The following is a 25,339-nucleotide window of genomic DNA, read 5'->3' on the forward strand; positions in this document are numbered from 1 at the left end:
TGAAATAAAGTAGGTTGTACTTTGAGAGCTGACTTAAAATTCTATGTAGATGAAAAGTGGCTCTGAAACACTGAGAGGAGGGAGACATTTCTACTACTATAACCTTTCTTAAAAAATCATTTTTAAAATTGAGATATAACGGACATCTCATATTACATTAGTTTCAGGTGTGCGACATAGTGATGCAATATTTGCGTATACTGCAAAATGCTCATCACAATAAGTCTAGTTAACATCCATTACCATACATACAGACTTATAATTCTTTCCCCTTGTGTTGAGAAAATATTGTCTTAGCAACTCATAAAGATATTATTAATTATAGTCACCATGCTATACTATACATTACATCCTCAGGTCTTATAACTGACAGTTTGTACCTTTAGACTCCCTTCACCCTCCTGCCCTCCCCCAATGCTCCACCAGTCTGTGTTCTTTATCTATGAGTTCAGTTTGATTGGGTTTTTTAGATTTCACCCATAAGTAAGATCATAAGGTATTTGGCCTTCTCTGACTTCTTTAGCCCTTAAGGTCCATTCATGTTGTCACAAATGACAGATTTCTTCTTTTTTTAATGACTGAATAACATTCTACTATATATACATATACATATATATATACACACACACATACATATATGTATGTGTATATATGTGTATAAACACACACACACACACACACCACATTTTATACATATACCACATTTTCTTTACCCATTCACCCATCAATGGATACTTAGGTTGCTTCCATGTCTTGGCTATTGTAAACAGTGCTGCAATCAACATGGAGGTACAAATATCTTTTGAAGTCTGTGTTTTTGTTTCCTTTAGATAAATATCCAGAAGTGGAACTGCTTAAACATACGTTAGTTCTATTTTTATATAACCTTTTTTTAAAAAGACTTTTATTTATTTATTTATTTATTTATTTATTTATTTATTTATGAGAGAGAGAGAAGGAGAGGGAGAGCATGAGAAGGGGGAGGGTCAGAGGGAGAAGCGACTCCCTGACAAGCAGGGAACCCAATGTGGGACTCGATCCCGGGACTCCAGGATCATGACCTGAGCTGAAGGCAGTTGCTTAACCAACTGAGCCACCCAGGTGCCCTATATAACCTTTTTTAAACTGTCCATTTCCCTACCACATAAACAAAAGTGAAAACTTAATTACCTGCATTATGTAACTCACTCAATTACCAGGGATTCGGTGAAAATAAGAACTATGAACTGAGAACATGATCTAAAAATAAGTGATATATGTCTCTAAAATGGAAATAAATTATTAGACCTCAATTAAGATAATTATATTTATAATTAAAATACAGAATTTTAAAAAAAGTTTTATTTCTGTAAGTAAGCTCTGTACCCAGCATGAGGCTTCAGCTCATGACCTGGAAATCAAGAGTCACACACTCAAATGAGCCAGCCAGGCACCTTGAGAATTTTTTAATTATTAGTCTGAGACACAGGACGATCAATCATTTTACTGAAAAGTAGTCTCTGAATGTTTTCACATAACTACACTTACGGTTTCAAATATCTACTTTTTCTGTGACCATCACCTACGTATTTTTTATGTATTTTATGAGATACAGAACAATCTATTCTGATTCCTAGGATTAGACATAAAAACTTTCAAATGTGAGAAACCATTTGTTGTATCTACTTTTAAAAAATCAACAGGGAGGGGCGCCTGGGTGGCTCAGTGGATTAAAGCCTCTGCCTTTGGCTCAGGTCATGATCCCAGGATTCTGGGATGTGCCCTGCATTGAGCTCTCTGCTCATCGAGGAGCCTGCTTCCCCTGCTTGGCTATCAGCTTACTTGTGATCTCTATCAAAATAAATAAAAACAAAATCTTTCAACAAATAAATAAATAATAAAAAACAACAGGGAAAACAAATACTAAGATCACAAATTAACTCTCAATATCATAAAATGATACAAACATATAAATTCTTAATATTCTTCAAAGGCTTTAGAACATGAGTAAGTTATTTTGTGGAAAAGCTCTGATCCTGTATTATAATTTGGTCCTAGAGATATGATCTAACATTTATAAAATGACACTAACCACAAATGAATAAAGTTAATATTCAATAATAATTATAAACAAAACCTAAGAGTTTGAGTTACTGTTTTAAAGGGAAAAGACCATTGGGTTTAAACTGCCAACATGCAACCCTAAACAGTAATTAATATGCTACTTAATCAGGCTGCCTGGGTGGCTCAGTGGGTTAAGCCTCTACCTTCAGCTCAGGTCATGATCTTGGGGTCCTGGGATCAAGTCCCACATCAGGATCTCTGCTAGGCAGGGAGCCTGCTTCCTCCTCTCTCTCTCTACTTGTGATCTCTGTCAAATAAATAAAATCTTAAAAAAAAAAAAAAAAACGCTACTTAATCAAATCACTTACTTTGAAAAGACGTAATGTTTCCTTGCTGGTTAGTAGCTGGAACTGAAGGTCAGATGACCTGCCATCACACGGGAGGCATTCATAAAATTCAGGATCCTTATGTGTCACAGAATATAGAACTATAATGAAATTTCCAGATTCAGAAAAAACCCTGGACAAAAAAAGCCATTTAATTAAAATTTACTGAGGATACTAAGAGTATATTCTAACAACTCTATATAAATCTGTCAACCTAGTTAATAAACTACTTAAGCAGTCTAATTTTGGGAAGAAAACCAGGGAGCAGGATGATTGGGTGGCTCAGTCAGTTGAACAACAGACTTTGGCTCCGGCTGTGATCTCAGGGTCTGGGGATCAGGCCTGTATCCAGCTCCGTGCTTGGCGGGGGGTTGCTTGTCCCTCTCCTTCTCCCTCTCCTCCCCACGTCCCAGGCACTCTCTTCCTCTCTCAAATAAAGTCTTAAAAAAAAAAAAAGAAAAGAAAAAACTAGGGAGCAAATGTGCTTACTTTTTAGTGTTACTGATTTTTATTTTTTAAAAAACATTTTAGGGGCACCTGGGTGGCTCAGCGGGTTAAGCCATTGCCTTCGGCTCAGGTCATGATCTCAGGGTCCTGGGATCGAGTCCTGTATCAGGCTCTCTGCTCAGCAGGGAGCCAGCTTCCCTATCTCTCTCTGTCTCTGGCTGCCTCTCCGTCTACTTGTGATTTCTGTCAAATTAGTAAATAAAATCTTAAAAAAATAAAATAAAATACATTTTATGTTGAAATACATATTCCTTATAAAAACTTCAAGCAAGACAGGGATATGTAAAACAAAATGAAAACCACCTCACTCTCTGGTTTAGTATATACAACTCCATAATTTTCTCCTTGGCATACAAAAACATTTTATACAATCTAACAAAAATGAGGCTGTACCATATATACTACAGTTGACCCTTGAACAACATGGGTTTGAACTATGCAAGTCTACTTACACGTGAATTTTTTTTTTTTTAAGATTTTATTTATTTATTTGACAGAGATACAGCAAGTCAGGGAACACAACCAGGGTGAGTGGGAGAGGGAGAAGCAGGCTCCCCACTGAGTAGGGAGCCCGATGTGGGCCTCAATCCCAAGACCACAGGATCATGACCTGAGTCGAAGGCAGATGCTTAACAACTGAGCCACCAAGGTGCAGCATATGTAAATTTTTGTCAATAAATACAGCACAGTACTGTAAGTGTATTTACTCTTCCTTATGATTTTAATAACATTTTTTCTCCAGCTTGCTTTATTGAAGAATACTTGTAATATTGCAAGAATATTTAAAGTATATAATACATATAACATACAAAATATGTGTTAACCAGGTTATCTATAAGGCTTCTAGTCAATAGGCTATTAATGTAAGTTTTGGGGGAATCGAGTTGTATGCAAGTATGTTTTTTTTTTTTTTTTTTAAGTGAATGTTACGTCCAATGTGGGGCTTAAACTCATGACCCAGAGATCAAGAGTCACATGCTTGCCCGACTGAACCAGTCAGGTACCCCTATATTTCTGACCGAGTATCCCACCACCTGCATTGTTCAAAGGTCAACTGTATTAGTAATTGCTATTTTCAGTTGACTGTCTTGGATTTCTTCCCATGTTACTACCTCTTTATTCTTTTTTAGTGACTACTAAGTATTATAATTTACAGATGTGCCATTATTCACCTAGACTTCTAAAAGTGGGTATTTTAATTATTTATAATATTTCATTATTATAAGCATGGATAAAAACATTCATTTTATTATTCAATGAATGGCTCAACAAATATTTGTAAAGTCATCAAGAATCCTTAAAATGCATACTAAAACCAACAAGAGATATCCTCTTTTCAAAAGTTCACATTAGGCCACTTCACTTTTATAGACCTACATTAAAACCAGCTTTCACTAACTGAGAAATCCAAAGAGGATTTTTGCTTTTATTAAAAAAAAAAAGGCAAAATTGAAAATAATGTTCAGCATTTGTGCTCCATGAGCCATTATAGGGGTAGCATGCATCAAAACCAAGAGTAGCCCTGCCGGGCTCCTTCTTCAGGAACTACACTCAGCATCTCAGCATCAAGCAGCCATAGCTCTGAACTGTGTCTGTGAGTACTATGTTTTACCTCAATTTATTTTGTGCATCCATTAGTAAGACATGTCCTAAGATGTCAGAAAAGCCTGAGAGGCTATTTTCTCAGTCTAAGAACAATGAAAAAATTTTCCATATAAATTAATGGTAGTTGGTTCTTGGCTTTGTCATTTCGGCTTACAAAAGATTTCATAGGAGCGCTCTGTTCTTTCAGATGGGGTGGGGGAAGGAAACTGTATTTAAAAATACTTTAAGAAAAAAAATTTTTTTAAATAAATAAAGGAGCACCTGGTGGCTCAGCTCGCTGAGCATCTGACTCTTGATTTCGGTTCAGATCGTGATCTTTGGGTTGTGAGATGGAGCCCTGCTTTGGGCTAAGGGCTCAGCACGGAGCCTGCTTGAGAGTCTCTCTCCCTCTCCCCTTCCCCCCAATACACGCACTTGCATGTACTCTCTAACAAACAAGTAAAACCTTAAAATAAATAAAACCCTTTTAAGAGTTGTCTCTCCTTTGTAAAACACCGAATGAAAGATAATTTGGGGATACGTTACAACATTAATAAAACAGGGCAATGAGGGTCGTAGAGGCAGAATGTCTGTTCTGCTCAGCTCCTCTTTTGGGTCATACAAGCCCACTGTTCAGAATGTTGCAAAGCACCAACCTAAGCTATGCTGAGCAGTGCTGACTTCACTTTGGTTCACAGAGTTGGCAGTAATTAAAGAGTTCAGGTATCAAAGAAATTGCCTAATGCTTCAGACTGAACACAGACTAACAGAGTTTCAAAACTAATTTTATCTAGCATTTACTGTCAATAGTTAAAAGTAAGACCAGTCACTGATAATAAAACTCAGTTGTACTAATATACTAAAATGAATATTTGTTTTATTGCAAATAAAACTAATTATCTTGAAAAGGTGAAACAAAATATAAAAAGTAGAACTTCAAAAAGTACCTGAAGAAAACACAAGAGATTTTTTATTTCAATAAATATTCCTGAGTGGGCAATTACTTTCTAAGACTGAAAAAGAAGACCGATAATCTGACTTAGAAGTTAAGTTTGGGAAAATATCGTTAACCAAAATTAAATAAAATGGCAGTCTGGGGGAAAAAATCTTTGCCATATACATATACACATAAATTTTTGTATTTATATAACCTCTACCATACATACACACACCCATTTTTATAAATGTACATTTCTGTGCTTTACATACTATATATGTATATAGAGAATGAGAAAGAGAAATAGAGCTACTACAAAGCAATGTGAAAAAGATGCATAATCCAATAGAATGGCCAGAGACATGAATGTAAAGATCCCAGAAGAGGTTATAAAAATCAGAAAAGACGATTTCCCATTTACCAGGTTTGTAAAGATCAAAAGTTACCTCTCTGAGGTTTGCTACTTTCCCCTCCCCTTCTTCCTCTCAGACATAACCTCCTTGCTGTCTCTTGAAGATGCAAAGTGATCTTTCACCCACAGTCTTTGCACTTAATGTATCCTCTGACTGGGACACTGTTGCAGATGGCCACATGGCTTACCTCCTCCCCTCAAACCTTTGCTTCCCTGATCACCTTATTTAAAATATCAACTCTTGGGGTGCCTGGGTGGCTCAGTGGGTTAAGGCCTCTGCCTTCGGCTCAGGTCATGATCTCAGGGTCCTGGGATCAAGCCCCACATCGGGCTCTCTGCTCCGCGGGGAGCCGGCTTCCTCCTCGCTCTCTTTGCCTGCCTCTTTGCCTACTTGTGATCTCTTGTCTGTCAAGTAGATAAATAAAGTCTTTAAAAAAACAAATAAAATAAAATACCAACTCTTTTCGGTAGAGCATGTGACACTTCATCTCGGGGTTGTAAGTTCTAGCCCCAATTTGGGTGTAAAGATTACTTAAAAAAAATTTTTTTTAAATCTTTAAAAAATAAATAAATAAAACAAAATTTCAACTCTTTACCTATCACTACCATCCAGACACACAACATCTACCTCCTCTGCTTATTTTTCTACACAGCACTCATCACCTTATAAAATACTACTTATTTTACTTATTCTGTTTACTGCCTATCTTTGCAGGGTCTTTGTTTACTGCTTATCCCCAATATCATGAACAGTGCTTGGTATACAGTAGGTGCTCAATAAATATTTTGTCCAACAGTGCTAGTGAGGGGATGGAGAAAACAGGCACTCTCAAACAATGTTGGAATGATTATAAACTGGCAGTCTTTGAAGGCCAATATCTATAAAAATTTAAATTACAAAAAAAAATTTTTTTTCAAAGATTTTGTTTATTTATTTGACAGAGAGAGATCACAAGTAGGTGGAGAGATAGGCAGAGAGAGAGAGAGAGAGAGAGGAGAAAGCAGGCTCCCTGCTGAGCAGAGAGCCCGATGTGGGGCTCGATCCCAGGACCCTGAGATCATGACCTGAGCCGAAGGCAGAGGTTTAACCCACTGGGCCACCCAGGCGCCCCCAAAAGAAAAAAAATTTTAATTACATATTTTTTGACATAGAAAAACCACTTTTAGGAATTTATTCTACAAATATGCTAATATATGTACATATGTGTATGTATATGTATACAAAGATGTATATACAAAATTGCTGCAAAGGCAAAAGGACTAGTTTTTAAGATATTACATAGTCTTTATTTTTTTTAAAGATTTATTTATTTATTTATTTGTCAGAGAGACAGAAAAAGAAAGCACAAGCAGAGGGAGCATCCAACAGAGGGAAAGCAGGCTCCCTGCTGAGCAAGGAGTCCAATGTGGGACTTGATCCGAGGACCCTGGGATCATAGCCTGAGCCAAAGGCAGATGCTTAACAGACCGAGTCACCCAGGCATCCCAATACATCTTACTTTCTATTCAACTGTCAAATAATATGACTAAATTTGTATGTGCCAAGATGTAATGACCTCTAAGGTATAATGATAGAAAGAAAAAAAGCAACATACAGAAAAGAACACTATGCTCCTATTTGTGATAGGAGAGTGTGATATCTGTCTACACACTGATATTTTAGGAAAGAAGCACAAGACACTATTTAACATTTAATACTGACTGTCTCTGGGAATAGGGTCTGCAGATATGGGGGAAGAAGAGAAACTTAAGTATCTTTACATATATTTGATTTATTGCCATAGACTTGTACCACCTTTTCAAAAAGTTGAAAAAAAAAAAGTTGTTTTTTTTTTAAGTATATTATAGAGGCACCTGGGTGACTCAGTCAGGGAGCCTGCTTCTCCCTCTCCCTCTGCCTGCCTCTCCCCCTGCTTGTGCATGCATGTGCTCTCTCCCTTTGTGTCAAATAAATACATAAAATCTTTAAAAAACAAAACAAAAAAACGGGTAGGGCGCCTGGGTGGCTCAGTGGGTTAAGCCGCTGCCTTCGGCTCAGGTCATGATCTCAGGGTCCTGGGATCGAGTCCCGCATCGGGCTCTCTGCTCGGCAGGGAGCCTGCTTCCCTATCTCTCTCTCTCTGGCTGCCTCTCCATCTACTTGTGATTTCTCTCTATCAAATTAATAAATAAAATCTTAAAAAAAAAAAAAGCAAACAAACAAAAAAAATGGGTATTATAGCTACCCAAGGTAGATACAAACAGGCCTGGAAATTTTAATAGATGAAAAGCTAAGAGGCAAACGGTGGTATCACATACAAAATAATAAGATTAAATGAGGAGTTGAAGTTAGAAAATTTCTTTGCTAGTTCCAATAATTGTGCTTCACTTCCGGAAAGAAAATTAAATATCTCTTCTCAAATATTTCTTATGGTACTAGTATTAGCACTGTGTAACTTAATAAAACACATATAAGGCAACAAATTCAAACTCATTTTCAATCACTTCACTAAAAATTAATCTCTTTATTTATAAAATAGGATGCTATAGTAGATGATTTCTAGGTACCCCCCCACCCCGCCACACCTGAAAAGTGTATCTTCTGTCTTATAGTACTATGATTAGACAAGTGAATTTCTTCACATTTCCATGTATACTGCAACCTTTTCTTTTCTGTCTGATTTTATTCCCATTTAATGTAAGATTTGTTTTTCTTAGTGTGCTTATTCTACCATTCTGTAAGTATTATAAAAGGTTAAGGCACTGCATGAATTTTAAACAAGACCAATAAAACATGAAAGGGAGAAGATCAAAATAAAATATAAAATATCACTTGCCTTTCTTGAATAGAAGAACTAAACATGTATCGTAAGCAGCAAGCCCATACCTGAGGACTATAGATATGTATAATTCCAGATAGCCAACTAAAAGAAAAAATACAAATTAAAAGGTATAGTCACTTACAAATTAATACTTACTGTGTGTTAGATTACATTCTTCTCAAGGTGATATAACAGTGTCTTGGTATTCACCAGCAACACATTAAACAGCTCATAAATAAGAAATCTATGGACACTAGACCATGCTAATAATTAAAAGGAATATAGATATAGATATAGACAGAGAGATATTTCTCTCTGCCCTCTTCCACTTGAGAGGACAAGAAAATGGTGGGAGACAAAATGGTTAATAACAAAGATGAAACCAAAAATCAATTAGAATAAACTAGTCTGAACTAGAAGAATGGGCTAAATTAGAGGAGAATGCTAACGCAGCCTTAAAACTATAGCGTTATTGAGAGGATTAAATGCTGTAACATACATATGTAGCCCCAAACACCCAAGGCTCTTCACTTGGTATAACTCATAGCCAATACAAGGACCATAGGAAAAAGACTGTAAGACTTTGTTGTCTGCAGAAAATTTGTACATTCTCATTGTTTAACTGCACATACCACCAGACCCCTCCCTCCTATGATCCAAAAATCTTTAAGGTCCAGCTCAAGTTTGCTTTTTTTTTTTCTTTCTTCTTCTTTAAGATTTTATTTATTTATTTGACAGACAGAGATCACAAGTAGACAGAGAGGCAGGCAGAGAGAGAGAGAGAGAGAGGGAAGCAGGCTCCCTGTTGAGCAGAGAGCCCGACGGGGGCGACGCGGGACTCGATCCCAGGACCCTAAGATCATGACCTGAGCCGAAGGCAGCAGCTTAACCCACTGAGCCACCCAGGCGCCCTCAAGTTTGCTTTTTTTAAGGAAATGTCCCTTATAATCCCTCTAATGAATACTAATAATGCTCACTGTCTATATTGCTCATTTTATAATAAATCATATACTTCCTTATTATTTTCCTACTTGTGAATATACATATATTTGGTTGCTCCACCTTGATTATAAATTTCTTGGAGAGCTTTAAATCCTAACACAGTACCAAATATAGTGCTATGCACAGTGTAAGCACTCAATAAATACTCAAAGAACATAAATTTCTGACTGAATAATCTGTCTAAATGTCATTAACCATGAACTCTAAAGAGAAAGCCATTAACACCAAAGGGAATTACCACAAAACTGCCTGGAAGTATATTTTGAAGTGTTATTCTGAGCCCTGTGTTCTTCAAGGTGTTTTAAGGACAGGGGATAGTGATGAAGATTAAAGAAACAGGGTTCTAAGGTTTCAACTTCAATCAGAAGAATTCAACTTTATATGTTTTATTTACTGGAGTTCTTCCTAAGATTGAGCAAAATCTGGTTTTAACTGATTCTTCTATGAGAATAAGAAAGCTTAAAAATCACTGGCCTTTGTAGCTTTATAAGCTGACCTAAATATTAAGTATTTATTCATAGTAAAACTAATTAACATGCTTATTATATACATTTGAATACATATGTGGCTGGAAAAGTTTTCATATATAATACTTACATTCCCACTAATGGTAGAGAACAAACCTTGGGATCTGATTCCAGCAAAAGTAACAATTTGCGTGTTTCATCCATGGTGAGATACCTAAACAGAAGATATTCATGTAAAAAAACAATTAAGAGTATGTACTTTTTACCTAAAAGAGATAATCTGAGGGCTTGGAGAAGCATATTTTAGGCAGGGAATGATTCAAATGAATGTTTTCACACACACACACACACACACACACACACAGAGAAAATAGGTCAAAATGTAAAAAAAGAATCCAGTAAGAGGAAGAGATTGAAGAGATTTAATATCTTAAAATTTCTACTAAAACAGTAATTGACGACCATACACCTTTTTTAAAAAAGTTTTGCTCTAAAAGTATCCACTTATTGGGGCACCTGGGTGGCTCAGTGTGTTAAAGCCTCTGCCTTCAGCTCAGGTCATGATCCCAGGGTCCTGGGATCAAGCCCCACATCAGGCTCTCTACTCTGCAGTGAATCTGTTTACTCCTCTCTCTCTCTCTCTCTGCCTGCCTCTCTGCCTACTTGTGATCTCTGTCTGTCAAATAAATAAATAAAATCTTTAAAAAAAAAAGGTATCCACTTATTTTAATCAGGAATATTAAAATCAAGGCAATTTCATATTCAAATAGGTTTCCCAGGGAGAAGTGAATTTCCTGTTACTAGAAGTGTTCAAGCATCTCGGTGACTTGAAAAGACTGCAACAGATGTGACTTCTCACTAACAAAGCTAAATTATGTGAGATATATTCAATTTTCCATGCACTATACTCTTCCAACCACTATCAAAGAACGTTGGAACCATTATGAGAGACGCCAAAATTCACTTTTTCCTAAAAGGACATTATATCACATTTAAACTTTGTTATTACATTTATTATTGACAGTAGCTTAAAGTTAATTTTTTAAGTAATCGCCACACTCAGTGTGAGGTTTGAACTCAAGACCCCAAGATCAAGAGTCATATACTCCACCAACTGAGCCAGCTAGTTGCCCCTATTATTGACAATAAGTTTTAAGAATATGAAAAACTATAGAATTGTCAAGAGTTTGGGTGCCTCAATGGCTCAGTCACTTAAGTGTTGGGACTCTAGATACCAGCTCAGGTCATGATCTCAGGGCTGTGAGATTGAGCCCTGCATCAGGCTCCAGGCTCCACGTAGGCATGGAACCTGCTTACGATTCTCTCCTCTATCCCTCCCTCTTCCTCTGCCCCTCACACTCCCACACACCAACCCCCGTATCTCACTCACTCTCTCAAAAAAAAAAAAAAGGTTAATTTCATCATTATGGCTTTAAAACACAAAAATGAAAAGGTTAGAAAGTTTGCTAGTTCCAATACTTGTGCTTCAATGATGCACAAATACTTGTACTTCAAAATGATGCTATTAGTGATATACAGTCTTAATAGTACCACTGAGGATATATTTTATTGCTATAATAACCCTAAAACACAAAGATAAAGAATGTATCAGACCATGTGACAAGATGATTAAGCCTGAGTTGGCAGGGAGATTTATGGATCAATAATGATACTTAGGGCCACCTATCTGGTTTAGTTGATAGAGCATACAACTCTTAATTTTGGGGTTGTGGGTTCAAGACCATGTTGTGTGTAAAGATTCCTTAAAAATAATATCTTAGAAAAAAAAAAATGACATCTGGGGCACCTGGCTGGCCCAGTCAGAAGAGCACCTGACTCTTGATCTCAAGGTTGAGTTATTAGAGTCCCTCATTGGGTGTGGAGATTACTTAAGAAAAAAAAACCAAAAAACCTGCTCTGAAAGCTCTTCTGCCTTGACCATCTGATAAATTCCTATTCTTTAAAAGAACTAGCTCAAGCTTTCCATGACTTTCCCAGGAAGTTTGGACACACCTTCCCGCTTTCCCTGCACTGTATAAAAACTCCCATTATATTTATCTGCATCATGTTTATATATTAATATACTTTATGGACAACAAATATAGTTTTTATCTATTTAATTCCAGTGTCTAACACAATACCTCTTCTATAATGGATCCTAAAAACTGTCAAGGTAAATGAATGAAAGTGGTCAAGGAAAAGGACAATGTCACAAATTAGATAATTCTAGGTAAGAAGGGGCAAGGAAGACAGGTAATTAGATAGAATATTGAACATCTTGGGTTACTGCTAACACGCCAAGGGGTCACAGAAGGAAAATTTAAAGAAGGATAAATTCATACTTCACTAGTAGATGGGCATGGGTACTAAGAAAAACTAATTTTTTGGTTAATTTTTTAAAAAAATTCCCATGTCCCAACTGAATAGCACTTATTACTCCTAGAGAATTAAATGTTTCACTTAATTCAAACACTTGATCAATAATACCTTTGACCAGGCCATGATATTGGAACATACACACTTTTCCCTTTGTACCACTCCAACCAGAACGTTGCTCTGGTCAGCATGCAGGACTCAAAAATAGGACTTTTCTTGCTATTCCAGGGACCCTCTGAAAAGAAAACCCTCTCTTTTTCTTTTCCTCTTTTGAAGAGACATTTTTAGAGGACTGGACTTGCAGTTGAGTGTATCTTGGCAAACATTTTCAGCTCTAGAGACCTAACAGGAACTAGGGTGGAGTCAGTGGGAAAGGAAACCAGAAGTGAGTTGCTTAGACTTTAAAGCGGAGGGTGCTTCCATTGTTAATCTAGCTCAGTAGACAATAGATAAAGAAAGTGGATGAGGATTCAGGGAAGCAGCCCTGCTGAGGGTCAGAAAGCATGCAATTTGGCTTCCACGTCCTAAGAAACTAAGAGTGGTGACAGAAAGCTGGAGAGGATGCTGCTCCAGCTGTGTGGGGGAACTCCACCCTCAAGTGGTTGACAATTTGCTAAGCAAGAGTACTACGAATTTTATTTAGCTATCTCCTTTCTCTCTCTGCCATGCTCATTATTCACAATTAAAACAAGTAATAAAACAAGCAAGTAATAAAAAAATTTTCAGCCTCTGTAGGCTCATAGTCTTTAAAAAAAAAAAAAAAAGACAGACAACAACCCAAACGTAGGCAAAATACAAAGGGCAAAATGACACAGAGGATAATGCCTCCTAATTTCAAATCACAAAATACAATCAATTTTAAATATAAATTTTACCATTTATTTTTCCGGGGATGATAAGCCCACAACTCTGAACTATATTCAAATAAACTGAACAACTTCTTTTTTCATTTTCCTTGGATATTTATCTAGCCACCACAGATCTTTGGCATATAAACTGAATGCACAAATATTTCATATGATGTGAATACCATGAAAACATACTAATTTAACCAATATTTAAAATTAATTTATCTCTTACTTACCCAGATTTATAGGTACCTTGAACTTGAGAAATATTCAGATTACTACTCAAGTTTCTTGCCAGAGCTGTTGGAATAATGGGGATGGGCTTTATAGGTGTGCACTTAAAGGTGTTTGCCAGAGTTACTGCTGCCCAATGCAAATCCAAATCCACAATGTCCAAACTTTCCCTGGAAGTGATATGAGCTCTTAGGGAAAGCAGTTTACCACAATCCAAGGAATCTTTGCTACATACATGGTGCTGCAGAGCCTGAGGAATCAATATTATATAATTACTTTAAAACTTTGAAATTTGTCCGTATCTCTGAATGTTCTGCTTCATACTGGTACAACATATATACATCTTGATCTAATAAAATTAAACAATTTCTGATTTGTAACATTTCAATTCTGATTTTTTTCCATGTGACCAAAAAGTTACATGAATAATTATGTCAAACGAAGTAAGATTTAATATACCAAGTTCCATTACATATTGCCAACTTAGATGTCCCAGCAGCATTTAAAATTCTTATTAGAGAATGTCACTTTCAGCAAACATTCATCACATGAAAAAAACAGATGTAAACTAACTCCAACTCAACTAAGAAAATCTAAAGTCCATTCTTCTTTAATTATTTTCTTATTTCCACAAATTGTCAAGTCAGTTCTTCCTGCATAGTTGCTCAGGCCCACTGTGTCCTTCCTAGACATTCTGCTACCACTCTACTCCAGGCTAATACACATTCTCGAACACACGTTTGACTACAGACTTGGCCTACCTACTCTAACTTCAGTCAGGCTGCCCTATCGATTAACTATCCTTGATTTAATAGCATTTTCTCTTTCAGAAACTTTCAATAACTCTACATAGCCCATATAACAAAGTTCAAATTCCTTAGCCTGGCAGACAAGGCTCTACAATCTGGCCAAACTAATAGTCCAGTCTGATTATCCACAAATGCAGCAAAAATCTATACCCTTAATATTACCTTGAGCACATCTTGCATTTTGTTATCTTGATCATATTACCTTCCCTTCTGGAAAACTACCCATACATATTACCTCCCTAGAATTCTTGCTTTCAGAAACCATATTTAATCATATTTTAGCAACAATCATTCAATCAGAAATTAATTAAAAATACTTGTTAAATATGGGTTTATTGAAATACAACATAATACCCATAATTTGATACTTGGGTTCAGTTAAGAATAATCAAGTTATCAGTGTATCTCACCTTAAAAGCTGAACTGAAGTCATCTGCATCATGGACTATTAATTCTTTTGAACAAAGTCCATGAGTATGAATTTTGCATGGAATCACAAAGTCCCCAGGAAGAGAAGCAGTAGGGGTTCTCTCTAAGCATTCAGGTACTTCTCTACCAGGATCAAAACGATCTACTGTCAATGTCACACTTTCTTCATCTGAAGAACAAAACAGCAGTTATTATAAATAAAAATTATGACATGACAATAAAAATTTGAAATCAACCAAGTAAGCCTACTATTATAACAAAGTATTTTGTTCATACTAATAGTACACTAAGCTCTTATTTTAAAAAATGGCTCCCATACATATTCTTCTACCTGACCAGTGAAGTCTGTGATAGATAGTATGAAGTTTTACTTACCTTTATAAACTTGGTCTATTGCAAAGAAAATTAGTATAAAGAACATTATAACAATCGGCTGAATTTGAAACACAAATTCTATTATAGTTACAAAAATATTTTTTTAAAGTATATTACCTTCATCTACTATGAGAGAACCAAGTAAAAAGCATGGCAGGCTTTTTTTATTCTGCTTAGCATGACGACAAGCAAGTCGGACGGTCTTTTCAGTTACTACAAGCTTTGGATTTCTGAAAAATAACAAAAGCCTTTTATGAATATGGTAGGTCTGATATCCTAAAAAACCCTCCTGCCATGAAATGCTGCCTAAAATATAACACACATTTTTTAATATGTACAGAAAAATCACTGTTGAGAAATCCTAGGGTCAAAGATGGGCAGGAGTTCGGGGTGTGTAGGGAGAGCTGCCTGGAAACCAGAACTGAAGTTAAGCAGACACTGAAGTTATAGTCGTTCTCTGAGCTTTTGCTTAACTTCACAAACCAGAGCAAGGTTTAAGAAACTATGAGGCTAACCTCCTGTTTCTATAAGATTTGGTTGCAATACCACATCTGTTTGTTTACATATGGTCTATGGACTTTGGATTCTAATATTATTGAATGTAGAATATATAAAACTATGATTAAAATGTGTAGAGCACCTGGGTGGCTCAGTGGGTTAAAGCCTCTGCCTTCTACACAGGTCATGATCTCAGGGTCCTGGGATCGAGCCCTGCATCGGGCTCTCTGCTCAGCGGGCAACCTGCTTCCCTTCCTCTCTCTGCCTGACTCTCTGCCTACTTGTGATCTCTGTCAAATAAATAAATAAAATCTTTAAATAAAAGAAAAAGAAGGTGTAAAGATATATAAAAGGGACTCCAATATATGAGCAAGGAACTAGATACTATCAAAAAAGTTGAGGCAGGGATGCCTGGATGGCTCAGTTGGTTGAGCAGCTGCTTTCGGCTCAGGTCATGATCCCAGCATCCTGGGATCGAGTCCCGCATCGGGCTCCTTGCTTGGCAGGGAGCCTGCTTCTCCCTCTGCCTCTGCTGCCACTCGGCCTGCCTGTGCGCGCGCTCTCTCTCTCTCTGGCAAATAAATAAATAAAATCTTAAAAAAAAAAAAAAAAAAAAAAGATGAGGCAAATTTGAAAAAGAACCACAAAGAACTTGCAGAAATAAAAATATAATCAATTTAAAAATCAATATAATGAACAGGGGATAGGTACATGAATTTTTATTATCCTATAAATTCTGCATATATATTATAAACAATCTTTGATATATATGGAATACTTCCAACATGTAAAAAAACCCAAACATACAGGTTAGATGGCTAAGTACACCTAAAGAGAAAATTAGTAGAGTTGAAGAAAAAAATCACCCACATTGTAGCTCAGAAAGATAACAATAGAAAATGTAAAAGGTCAAGAGACATCAAGAAAAGAATGAACAAGTCTAAGAAATATTTAATTAAACTTCCACAAGACTATTGGTTTTGTTTTTTTTTTTTTTTTTAAGATTTTATTTATTGGGGGCGCCTGGGTGGCTCAGTTGGTTAAGCCACTGCCTTCAGCTCAGGTCATGATCCTGGAGTCCCAGGATCATTTCCCTCATCGGGATCCCTGCTCAGTGGGGAGTCTGCTTCCCCCTCTGACTCTCTCCTTTTGTCATGCTCTATCTCTCACTCTCTCTCTCAGGTAAATAAATAAAATCTTAAAAAAAAAAAAAGATTTATTTATTGGGGCCCCTGGGTGGCTCACTTGTTAAGTGTCTGCCTTAGGCTCAGGTCATGATCCCAGGCTCCTGGGAATGAGCCCCACATTGGGCTCCCTGCTCAGCGGGAAGCCTGCTTCTCCCTCTCCCACTCCCCCTGCTCGTGTTCCCTCAGTCGCTGCATCTCTGTCAAATAAATATGTAAAATCTTAAAAAAAAAAAAAAAGATTTTATTTATTTATTTGAGAGAGACAGAGTGTGAGCAGAGAAAGGGAGGAGACTCCCTGCTGGGCAGAAAGCCTGATGTGTGTGGTTCCATCCCAGGACCCTGAAACCGTGACCAGAGCCGAAGATGCTTAACGAACTGAGCCACCCATGCACTCCCACAAGACTATTTTGTTTTTTTTTTTTAATCAGTGATACTATCCTTCTCTGCCAACTGGTTTAGAACTTCAGTATGTTTTGACTTGTATCTCTCCTTTAGTTCCACTGAATCCATCATCGAATACTATAAGCTATTTCTTTAAAAAGCCTTGTTTCATTCTTTCCTTTTGATCTTAATACTGCTACATTGCTCCAAACCCTGATAATAGCAACCATTTATTGAATGCTTCCTATGTTCCAGGCACCATGCCAACTGCTTCTTTACAGAGCCTGTCTCATTTAATCCCAACAAGAGTGCTACGAAACAGGTATCATTATTCCATTTTCTAAATAAAGAAACTGATCCCTGCCTACTTTACTGAAGTTGCATAAATAAGAAGTGATAGAATCAGGATTTGACCCTCCAGGCAGTTTGACTCCAGTTACAGCACTTTAAACAAACCACTAGGGCATAAATCGATGTTGCTTAGATTACAGAAAACCATCTCACAGCTAAGTTAACTCCAGGTTTTCCCCATTATGACTTATCCTTCTTAGAATTCTGCTTTCAACAAATAACTCCCTTATACACAAAATCATAGTGGATCTCTATTTTCTATTTCTTTAAGCTTAAGTTTTTATATCTTTCTTTCAAGATCCTGCCCTAACCATGATTTATATTCTTTCTAACATGATCTATTCACTTAAAGTAAGTTCAGTCTTCTCAATGTTTTACAAAGACAGCATGCTAAAGCACGATCAAAAACCCTTCCAGTTTTTATTATAGTTTGTCTCTTGAATTTCTATAATACTTAGAAATTTAGACTTGCAGACCATTTTAACAGTGAAATTAAGATTACTTCTCAAAAGCACAAGAAATAGATCTAAGAAGCAGTAAGAGATAGTTTGAGCAGAGTTTCTGAATGGAAAAGTTTTAAAAAAAAGGAATTAGTTATAGTAATCAACTTTGCCTTACACATCCTTTTTTTTTTTAAATATTTCAAATAATTTAATGTGGTGATCAAAAATGCAAAAATATTAATATATTTTCTAAAACCCATTCTTTCATCTGTACATCATTATTGTACTTTATTCTATTAGTATGATGATGGTTTTATATAGGTTGTAGCTCCATATTTTCAAAGCTTACACATCCTTTTGATTCCTGTTTCTACTGGTTTGATTTGAAAAGAGAAACATACCTGTAGTAATTGAGGTGTAAGTAGATGAAATCTCCAATTGGTATTGGGTTCCAAAGTGCATATTTTGATGGAGGAAAGTAGAAAGGCACCATCCTGCTTGAAGGAAACCTTAAACAAAAAAATGTTTAAATCAAAACACAATGAAAAGCAAACTTAGCAGAAATTTTATAAGAAGCAGTTTAACATTAAATGATGAAGCTTTTCAAACTACTTATGTTAGTTTTTTTTAAACTTAAAAATATTTTTAGGAAGTTAAAAAAAAAAAGAAAGAAAGAAAAGAAAAATCCTTGTAAATATACTATTAAGAAAATAAGCACTCGGGGTGCCTGGGTGGATCAGTGTTAGGTTAAAGCCTCTGCCTTCAGCTCAGGTCATGATCCTGATCTATCCATGATCGAGCCCCGTATTGGGCTCTCTGCTCAGCAGGGAGCCTGCTTCCCTTCCTCTCTCTGCCTACTTGTGATCTCTGTCTGTCAAATAAATAAATAAATAATCTTTAAAAAAAAAACAAAAAAAAGAGAAAGTAAAGAAAAGAAGCACTCAAAATTTAGGTATAGCTTTTTCCTGTCCTTTTTTTTTTTCCCTATGCTTACATAAATTTACATACACACGTTTCTTAAAAAGAGTGGGAAAAGGCACCTAGCTGGCTCAGTTGGTAGAGCACGTGACCCCTGATCTCACAGTTGTGAATTCAAGCCCCATATTGGGCATGGAAGCTACTTAAAATAAAAAGACAATAGATGGGGGTGCCTGGGTGGCTCAGTGGGTTAGGCCGCTGCCTTTGGCTCAGGTCATGATCTCGGGGTCCTGGGACCGAGCCCCGCATCGGGCTCTGTGCTCAGCAGGGAACCTGCTTCCCTTCCTCTCTCTGCCTGCCTCTCTGTCTACTTGTGATCTCTCTCTGTCAAATAAACAAAATCTTAAAAATAAAAAAATAAAAAATAAATAAATAAAAACTTCATTTTGGGGGTTATATAGCTAATTCAGGATTGACCTTTAAAAAAAAAAAGACAATAGACGAATGAATGAATGAATGAATACATAAGTAAATAAATAGATAAGAATCGGGGCTCCTGGGTGGCTCAGTGGGTTAAGCCGCTGCCTTCATGATCTCAGGGTCCTGGGATCGAGTCCCACATCGGGCTCTCTGCTCAGCAGGGAGCCTGCTTCCTCCTCTCTCTCTGCCTGCCTCTCTGCCTACTTGTGATCTGTCAAATAAATAAATAAAATCTTCAAAAAAAAAAAAAAGATAAGAATCAATCCTATAATATCTTCATTAAGTAACAGAGAAAAAGTATAAACCATGAAATGACATTAAAATTTAAATTTAAAATTCTATCCTTCTGAACTAATTCCTAGATAATATCCAATAAAATTATGAAAAGCACAAGAACTTAATATAGTCTTAATTTTTCAGTGTTTCTAAACTTGGGACCTATCACTTCAGTTTAATTGTTACCGAAGCATCAAAAGGACAGCATAATAAGTAATTCCTTAAGCAAACATCCTAGATACAGCGTAAAGCAAGGTTTCAATGTTAAGTCATACAGAACACAATCATAAAGTTTTTATTTTACGTAAGTGAGCAACATGAGAAAACCATAAGAAACAATGGAGAGAAAGAACTGAGGAAAAGATATCAGCCAAAGTCCCATGTAATTAAAGCAAGAAAGCTCTGACAGGGAGTTAACTACACCAATATATTTGCATGGTAGTAGACTATTCACAAAAGCTGAACTGAAAGATTATTTATCATATCATGTTTTAAGAATATCTCATTCTAAATCTTACTTTCTTATATCATCTAATGAAGCTTCTCAACTATAAAACTAGACTGTTTACTGGTCACCTACTATGTACCAGGCATCCCAGCAGGCACTTTACATACACAAAATTTCTCACTAAAACTCCTCCAGAACCACTTTATTATCCATTTTATAGATAGCAAGCAGTAACTTTCCTAACTTTATACAATAATTAAAGTAGCAAAGGTGGGCTCTAAATCTAAGTGTGGCTGATTTCAAAACTTATACTTCCAGAAGCTGAATGGTATAGAGATTTAAAACCTGGGTTCTATTTCTGACTCCACTACTCCTAGCTGTGTGCTTTCAAATCCATGTCTGATCCCATGTCTGATCTGAGCTCATAATATCTATAAGAAGGTTCTTTAATCTCCCTTTTTTGAAATGAGGACATAGTCTGAGATTGAGAAATCTGTTCAAGGTCACAAAACTTGTGAGTTTATCTGTTTCTATATTTAATATATTTATCACTTAACAGTTGGTGAGAGGCAGCATAATGAGGTGGGGAAGGCAAAATGTCTGGAAATCAGTTGCTTAGGTCTGAAAACTCGCTTCAAAATCTGCTAGCTCTGTGACCTTTCTCACATTATTAAATGTCTCTGTGCCTCAGTTTCCTCATCTGTTAAACAAGTAATACTTGTATCTGTATCTCCAGGCAGTTACACTGAATATTAAATGAGTCCATATATGTAAAGGGTTTAAAGTAGAAGTCACATCAGGTTTAAATCCTGCCCCGTATCACTTACCAACCATATAATTTTGAATTGGTTAATCTCTCTATGTCAGTTTCTTCATTAAAAAAAAAAAAAGGCAGGGGGATGAAGATAATAATAGTACCTATACCTCATAGGTTTGTTATAAGGATTAAATAAGAATAATGCACATAATGTGCTTAGCACAGCACCTGACACATGAACAATAAATGTTGTTATTAGTCGTTTTCTTAAACTAAGGTACACAGTAGACTTTAGAGGCAGGGGAAATAGAAACATCTTGAAATGTGGCAAAAATTTTATCATATAAAAGGGGGATTCATGCTTTCAGATATTCAAAGTGGTCTGCAACCCCTAAGTTATTCAGAACTGTTGCTCTCAGCCCAGAGATTTTTGAAAACCAGAGGTCGGGGCACCTGGGTGGCTTAGTTAACGGTCAGTTAACTAAGTTAACGATGGTCAGTTAACGGTCTGCGTCATGCTTAGGTCATGATCCTGGGATCAAGCCCCAGGTCAGGCTCCCCCCTCAGTGGGGAGTCTGTTTCTCCCTCTCCCTCTTTCCTCCTTGTGCTTTCTCTCTCTCTCTCACTTTAAAAAAAAAAAAAAAAGAAAACCAAAAATCATTAAATAAGTAAAAAAACTAAGTTGGATATATCAGAAATAATCAATTTAAATTACATGAGTATATTATCCTCCCTAGAATGTAAGGAATGAATTTGACCCAAAAATAAAATAGAAAAGATAATGTAATTGACTTGTTGCAAATGCAACAAGTTCCTTCAAAGAAAAGAAGTTGACAAATTTTCAAAGAATAAGAAGTACTAATAGGATAAAACAGAAGGGCTAAAATTAAGCAAAAGAAATATGATAGCCTCTTTGGGTCACGTTTCCCATTGTCTTCATCAAAAACATCTGGTACAAAAGAAAAGTACAGAGAATGAAGGAAACTCACGGATATAATTATAGCTTAGAAGAAAAAAAATTCACATGTCAGCAATAATTGTCCCTTTCTCGAGGGAAAAGAAAGAAACGATAAATGATCCAAACAGCTAAATAACACAAGCCAATCTGCCTTATCCCTACAGTACTGACAGACTGAGAAAATTAGAGGACAGGTGGCAAGCTCCTCCTTCCCATTCTACATGAGTGGGGAAAAGCTTAGGGACATTTAAAGAAACTTGGTATATCCAGTGTGAAATCTTCCATCGAGGATTAGGGTTTAGACAAGGGAAGGAACCCAACCACTTTCTCATTTGTCTAGGAGGTAAATAAATATGTATATGATTTTTAGCCTCAAGAGCTCAGGTTCTATTTCCCATTAATAAAGATGCTCTGTGAAACCAGAAAAGGGAAGGTAGGAATAAAACTAACATTACCAAGCGCTTACTGTGTGCCAGATCCTTTACCTTAGTCATCTTACTTAATCCTTCACAATAATTTCTGTTACATAGAGATTACTATCTCCCATTTACAGATGAGAAAACTGAGGCTTACAGAAGTTAATTAACCTGATCAAGGTCACCCACCTACCAAGTGGTACAGATGGGATGTGGATCCGGATTTTCCTGATTTGAAAGTTTTATTTTGTTTTGTTTCTATTCCAACCTATCTTCCCAAGTTATGAGAAGCAGTGAAAAAAACATTTTGTAAAAATGCTTCTATACCTGGTATTCATCTGGGGCCCTGCAAGAGAAGATGTAGGCTCCATGACAGTTGGTGAATTATGTATTCGATTTCAAATACTCAGAATCCTAAAAAAGTAAAGAGAATGTTACTAATGAATGATTAAAAAAAATAAGAAGAAACCTGATTTAACCACATATTAACAGTACAGACAAAATTAGGTTACTTGTAAAAAAAAAAATGGTTACTTGTATGAAGTACCTTCATCTATAGATTAGTAAGAGAAAATGGTTGTGGATTCTGATCATTTTCATACTTTATAGTCATTCTGCCTATAAACTAATGTTAATATTAATCTGGGCAGCACAGTTTTTAATATATGAAATTTTGGCCGAAAGCCTCATAATATTTAGAAAACTGCAGAACAGTACATAGGAACAACAAACTAGATATTTATTGAATCTGTAATGTAGTTAACAAACCTTAAATCTTCTGGACATGGAAGACAAATACTGAATCCCTACAAACAGACTTGTTTCCCTACAGAATTGGTGGTCCTTTTTTGGTCTCACATGCCCTCTCTGGGTACTTCTCATCCATTCCCATTATACTGTACAAAGCAAACTCAGTTTTCACCTCTCTTCTCAGTTTCAAACCTGTATTTTAAAGTGCCCACTGGATAGCTCCATCTAAATATTATCAAAGGAAAATACAGAGCTCATAGTCTTTTCTTTACTGTTCAGTATTTCCTTTACTATTTTATTAGGTCTTAGCCTTCTTTAGGCCCTTCAATTCTAGCAAGAAGGAACTGTCTGAAGCAAGATAAGGGAGGAAAGAGTTATTAATGCATGTGCAGAAGAGATTTTTCAGATAAAGCCAGAGGCTGAAATTATTGACTAGAAGAAAATCTTGTTTAAAGTGCTCTTGTAAGGTTGACTAAAAAGTCTCTCTTGGAGATATCTGGACTTCATGCATCATCTATGGAATGAAGGCTTTAATCTTGAAAGCCTTTCTATGTCATTTGGTTGTCACGCATAATAGTATTCAGATCAATAACTGTAACTCCAAGAAGTATATAAAATGCCATTTTACTTCAATAAATGAAAGAGTCTTAAAGCTCCAAATTTGTCTCTTCTTCCTTTATGTATGAGGATAAAAAGATGATGTTGATCTATTTCTCATTTTAAAAGAATACATGAGTTTATTCTGACAGCATCACGCAAGCAATTAAAGTCAGTGAAACTAAAACCACATAACACCTATACCTAGCAAAACATACCCTCCTCAGATAATGGCATCATCCTTTATCAAGATGGAAACCCTCAAGTTATCCTTACCTCCCCTTTCTCCCTGTTTCCCGATATATATTCTGTTTTAACATCTCTAGGACCTTATTTCCTGACTCACCAGATTTACTGAAAGGTCCCAGAGTGTTCCCAGAAGGGTATTTGTGCATATCTGACATTATTTTCCCTTCTGAAAAAGCTGATGGCTCAGGGCGCCTGGGTGGCTCAGTCGTTAGGCGTCTGCCTTCAGCTCAGGTCGTGGTCTCAGGGTCCTGGGATGGAGCCCCAAAATCGGGCTGCCTGCTCAGCAGGGCGCCTGCCTCCCCCTCTCCCACTCCCCTGTGTGTGTTCCCTGTCTCCATGTCTTTATCCAATAATAAAATCCTAAAAACAAAACAAAACAAAACAAACAAACAAACAAAACTGCGCTGATGGCTCTTCTTTATATACAGAAGAAAGCACCTTCACAGTCTGGTCCACCTTATTACCCCCCCCCCCCTTTATCCCACATTCCAACCAAATTGAACTACTTACAGTTCCCCCAGTTTGAGCACCTTTGCACAGCCTGTTGCCCTGACTTGGAATGCCCTGACAAATCATCATCCTTCACAATCCCAATCGAATGTCCTTTGCTCTGTAAAAACCATCTCCTGGACACCATAGTGATGTGACCACTGCCTGCGTCCACACATAGCATTTTCACACTGTATTGTTGACACACTATTCCCAGGAGACCACGGACTTCAAACTTGAACTGACCCCTTCACTACGTAGCCACATGAGCGGAAAGTGAGGAATGCAGGAACGAGCACACGTCGGCTGTCAAACTTTCACCTTTAAACGCCACGTTATCGACGGCAAACCTCTTTCACATACCTAACGATTCCTTAGGAATCGTTCCTAGGGAATTCGTGGTCCGCTTGACTGATTTCTCCCACTAGTTTCCCTTCACGTCATCGGCCCCAGGCTCCAGGAGGGCTGAATCCACCAAAGGGCCCTGAAAGTTCCCACCGTCCTCCTAGTTCCGCTGCCGCCCTTCGAGAGAATCCAGAACACAAAGCCCCACTCACTGCTTCCTCCGCCCAGCCGGGTCTGTTTGTTGGGCCGGAACAGCGGTCGCCTCCAAGGAGCGCCTCCGCCGCCTCCGCCCCGCCTCCGGGACGTTGGGGTCGCGGGAACCGAGGCGGCAAACAGCCTCGCGAAACCGAAGCCCGCGCCGCGCCTACTGACTGGTCAGAAATCCGACCCGTCAGGGGCAGGGGCGGTGCCAGAAGCAACACGCACGGTCGCCGCCGACGTGATGCTACACCAGCCAATCAGCTCTCCGCACCAATCCGGCGCTTGGCCAATGCCAAGCCTCATTGGAGAAAAGAGTGCGCCACCCGTTCTCCGGGATCAATACCGGAGGATTTAAACACTACATTTTGGTCAACGGTTAAGTTCC

At 37.2% G+C, this 25,339-nt stretch overlaps 1 protein-coding gene across 5 annotated transcripts in view; it reads right to left on the reverse strand.

Annotated features, from left to right (window-relative positions):
• Positions 1-25,339, reverse strand: part of STIL (STIL centriolar assembly protein) — a 73,992-nt gene extending 48,653 nt beyond the window's left edge. For 2 of the 5 annotated variants that reach the window (XM_082687920.1, XM_082687917.1), the window contains exons 1-9: positions 24,772-25,204; positions 22,651-22,737; positions 18,472-18,579; positions 15,328-15,440; positions 14,817-15,004; positions 13,600-13,847; positions 10,270-10,353; positions 8,686-8,772; positions 2,412-2,562 (exon numbers count right to left, since the gene is read on the reverse strand). In XM_082687920.1, coding sequence (XP_082544046.1) covers positions 2,412-2,562; positions 8,686-8,772; positions 10,270-10,353; positions 13,600-13,847; positions 14,817-15,004; positions 15,328-15,440; positions 18,472-18,579; positions 22,651-22,694 — 1,023 coding nt within the window. In that variant the 5' untranslated portion in view covers positions 22,695-22,737; positions 24,772-25,204. Of the gene's footprint in view, positions 1-2,411; positions 2,563-8,685; positions 8,773-10,269; positions 10,354-13,599; positions 13,848-14,816; positions 15,005-15,327; positions 15,441-18,471; positions 18,580-22,650; positions 22,738-24,429 lie in introns of all 5 variants that reach the window. The other 3 variants (XM_082687916.1, XM_082687919.1, XM_082687918.1) reach the window with 3 other exon arrangements.

Source organism: Mustela nivalis, assembly GCF_964662115.1.
Source record: "Mustela nivalis genome assembly, chromosome: 10".
Taxonomy (NCBI): Eukaryota; Metazoa; Chordata; class Mammalia; order Carnivora; family Mustelidae; genus Mustela; species Mustela nivalis.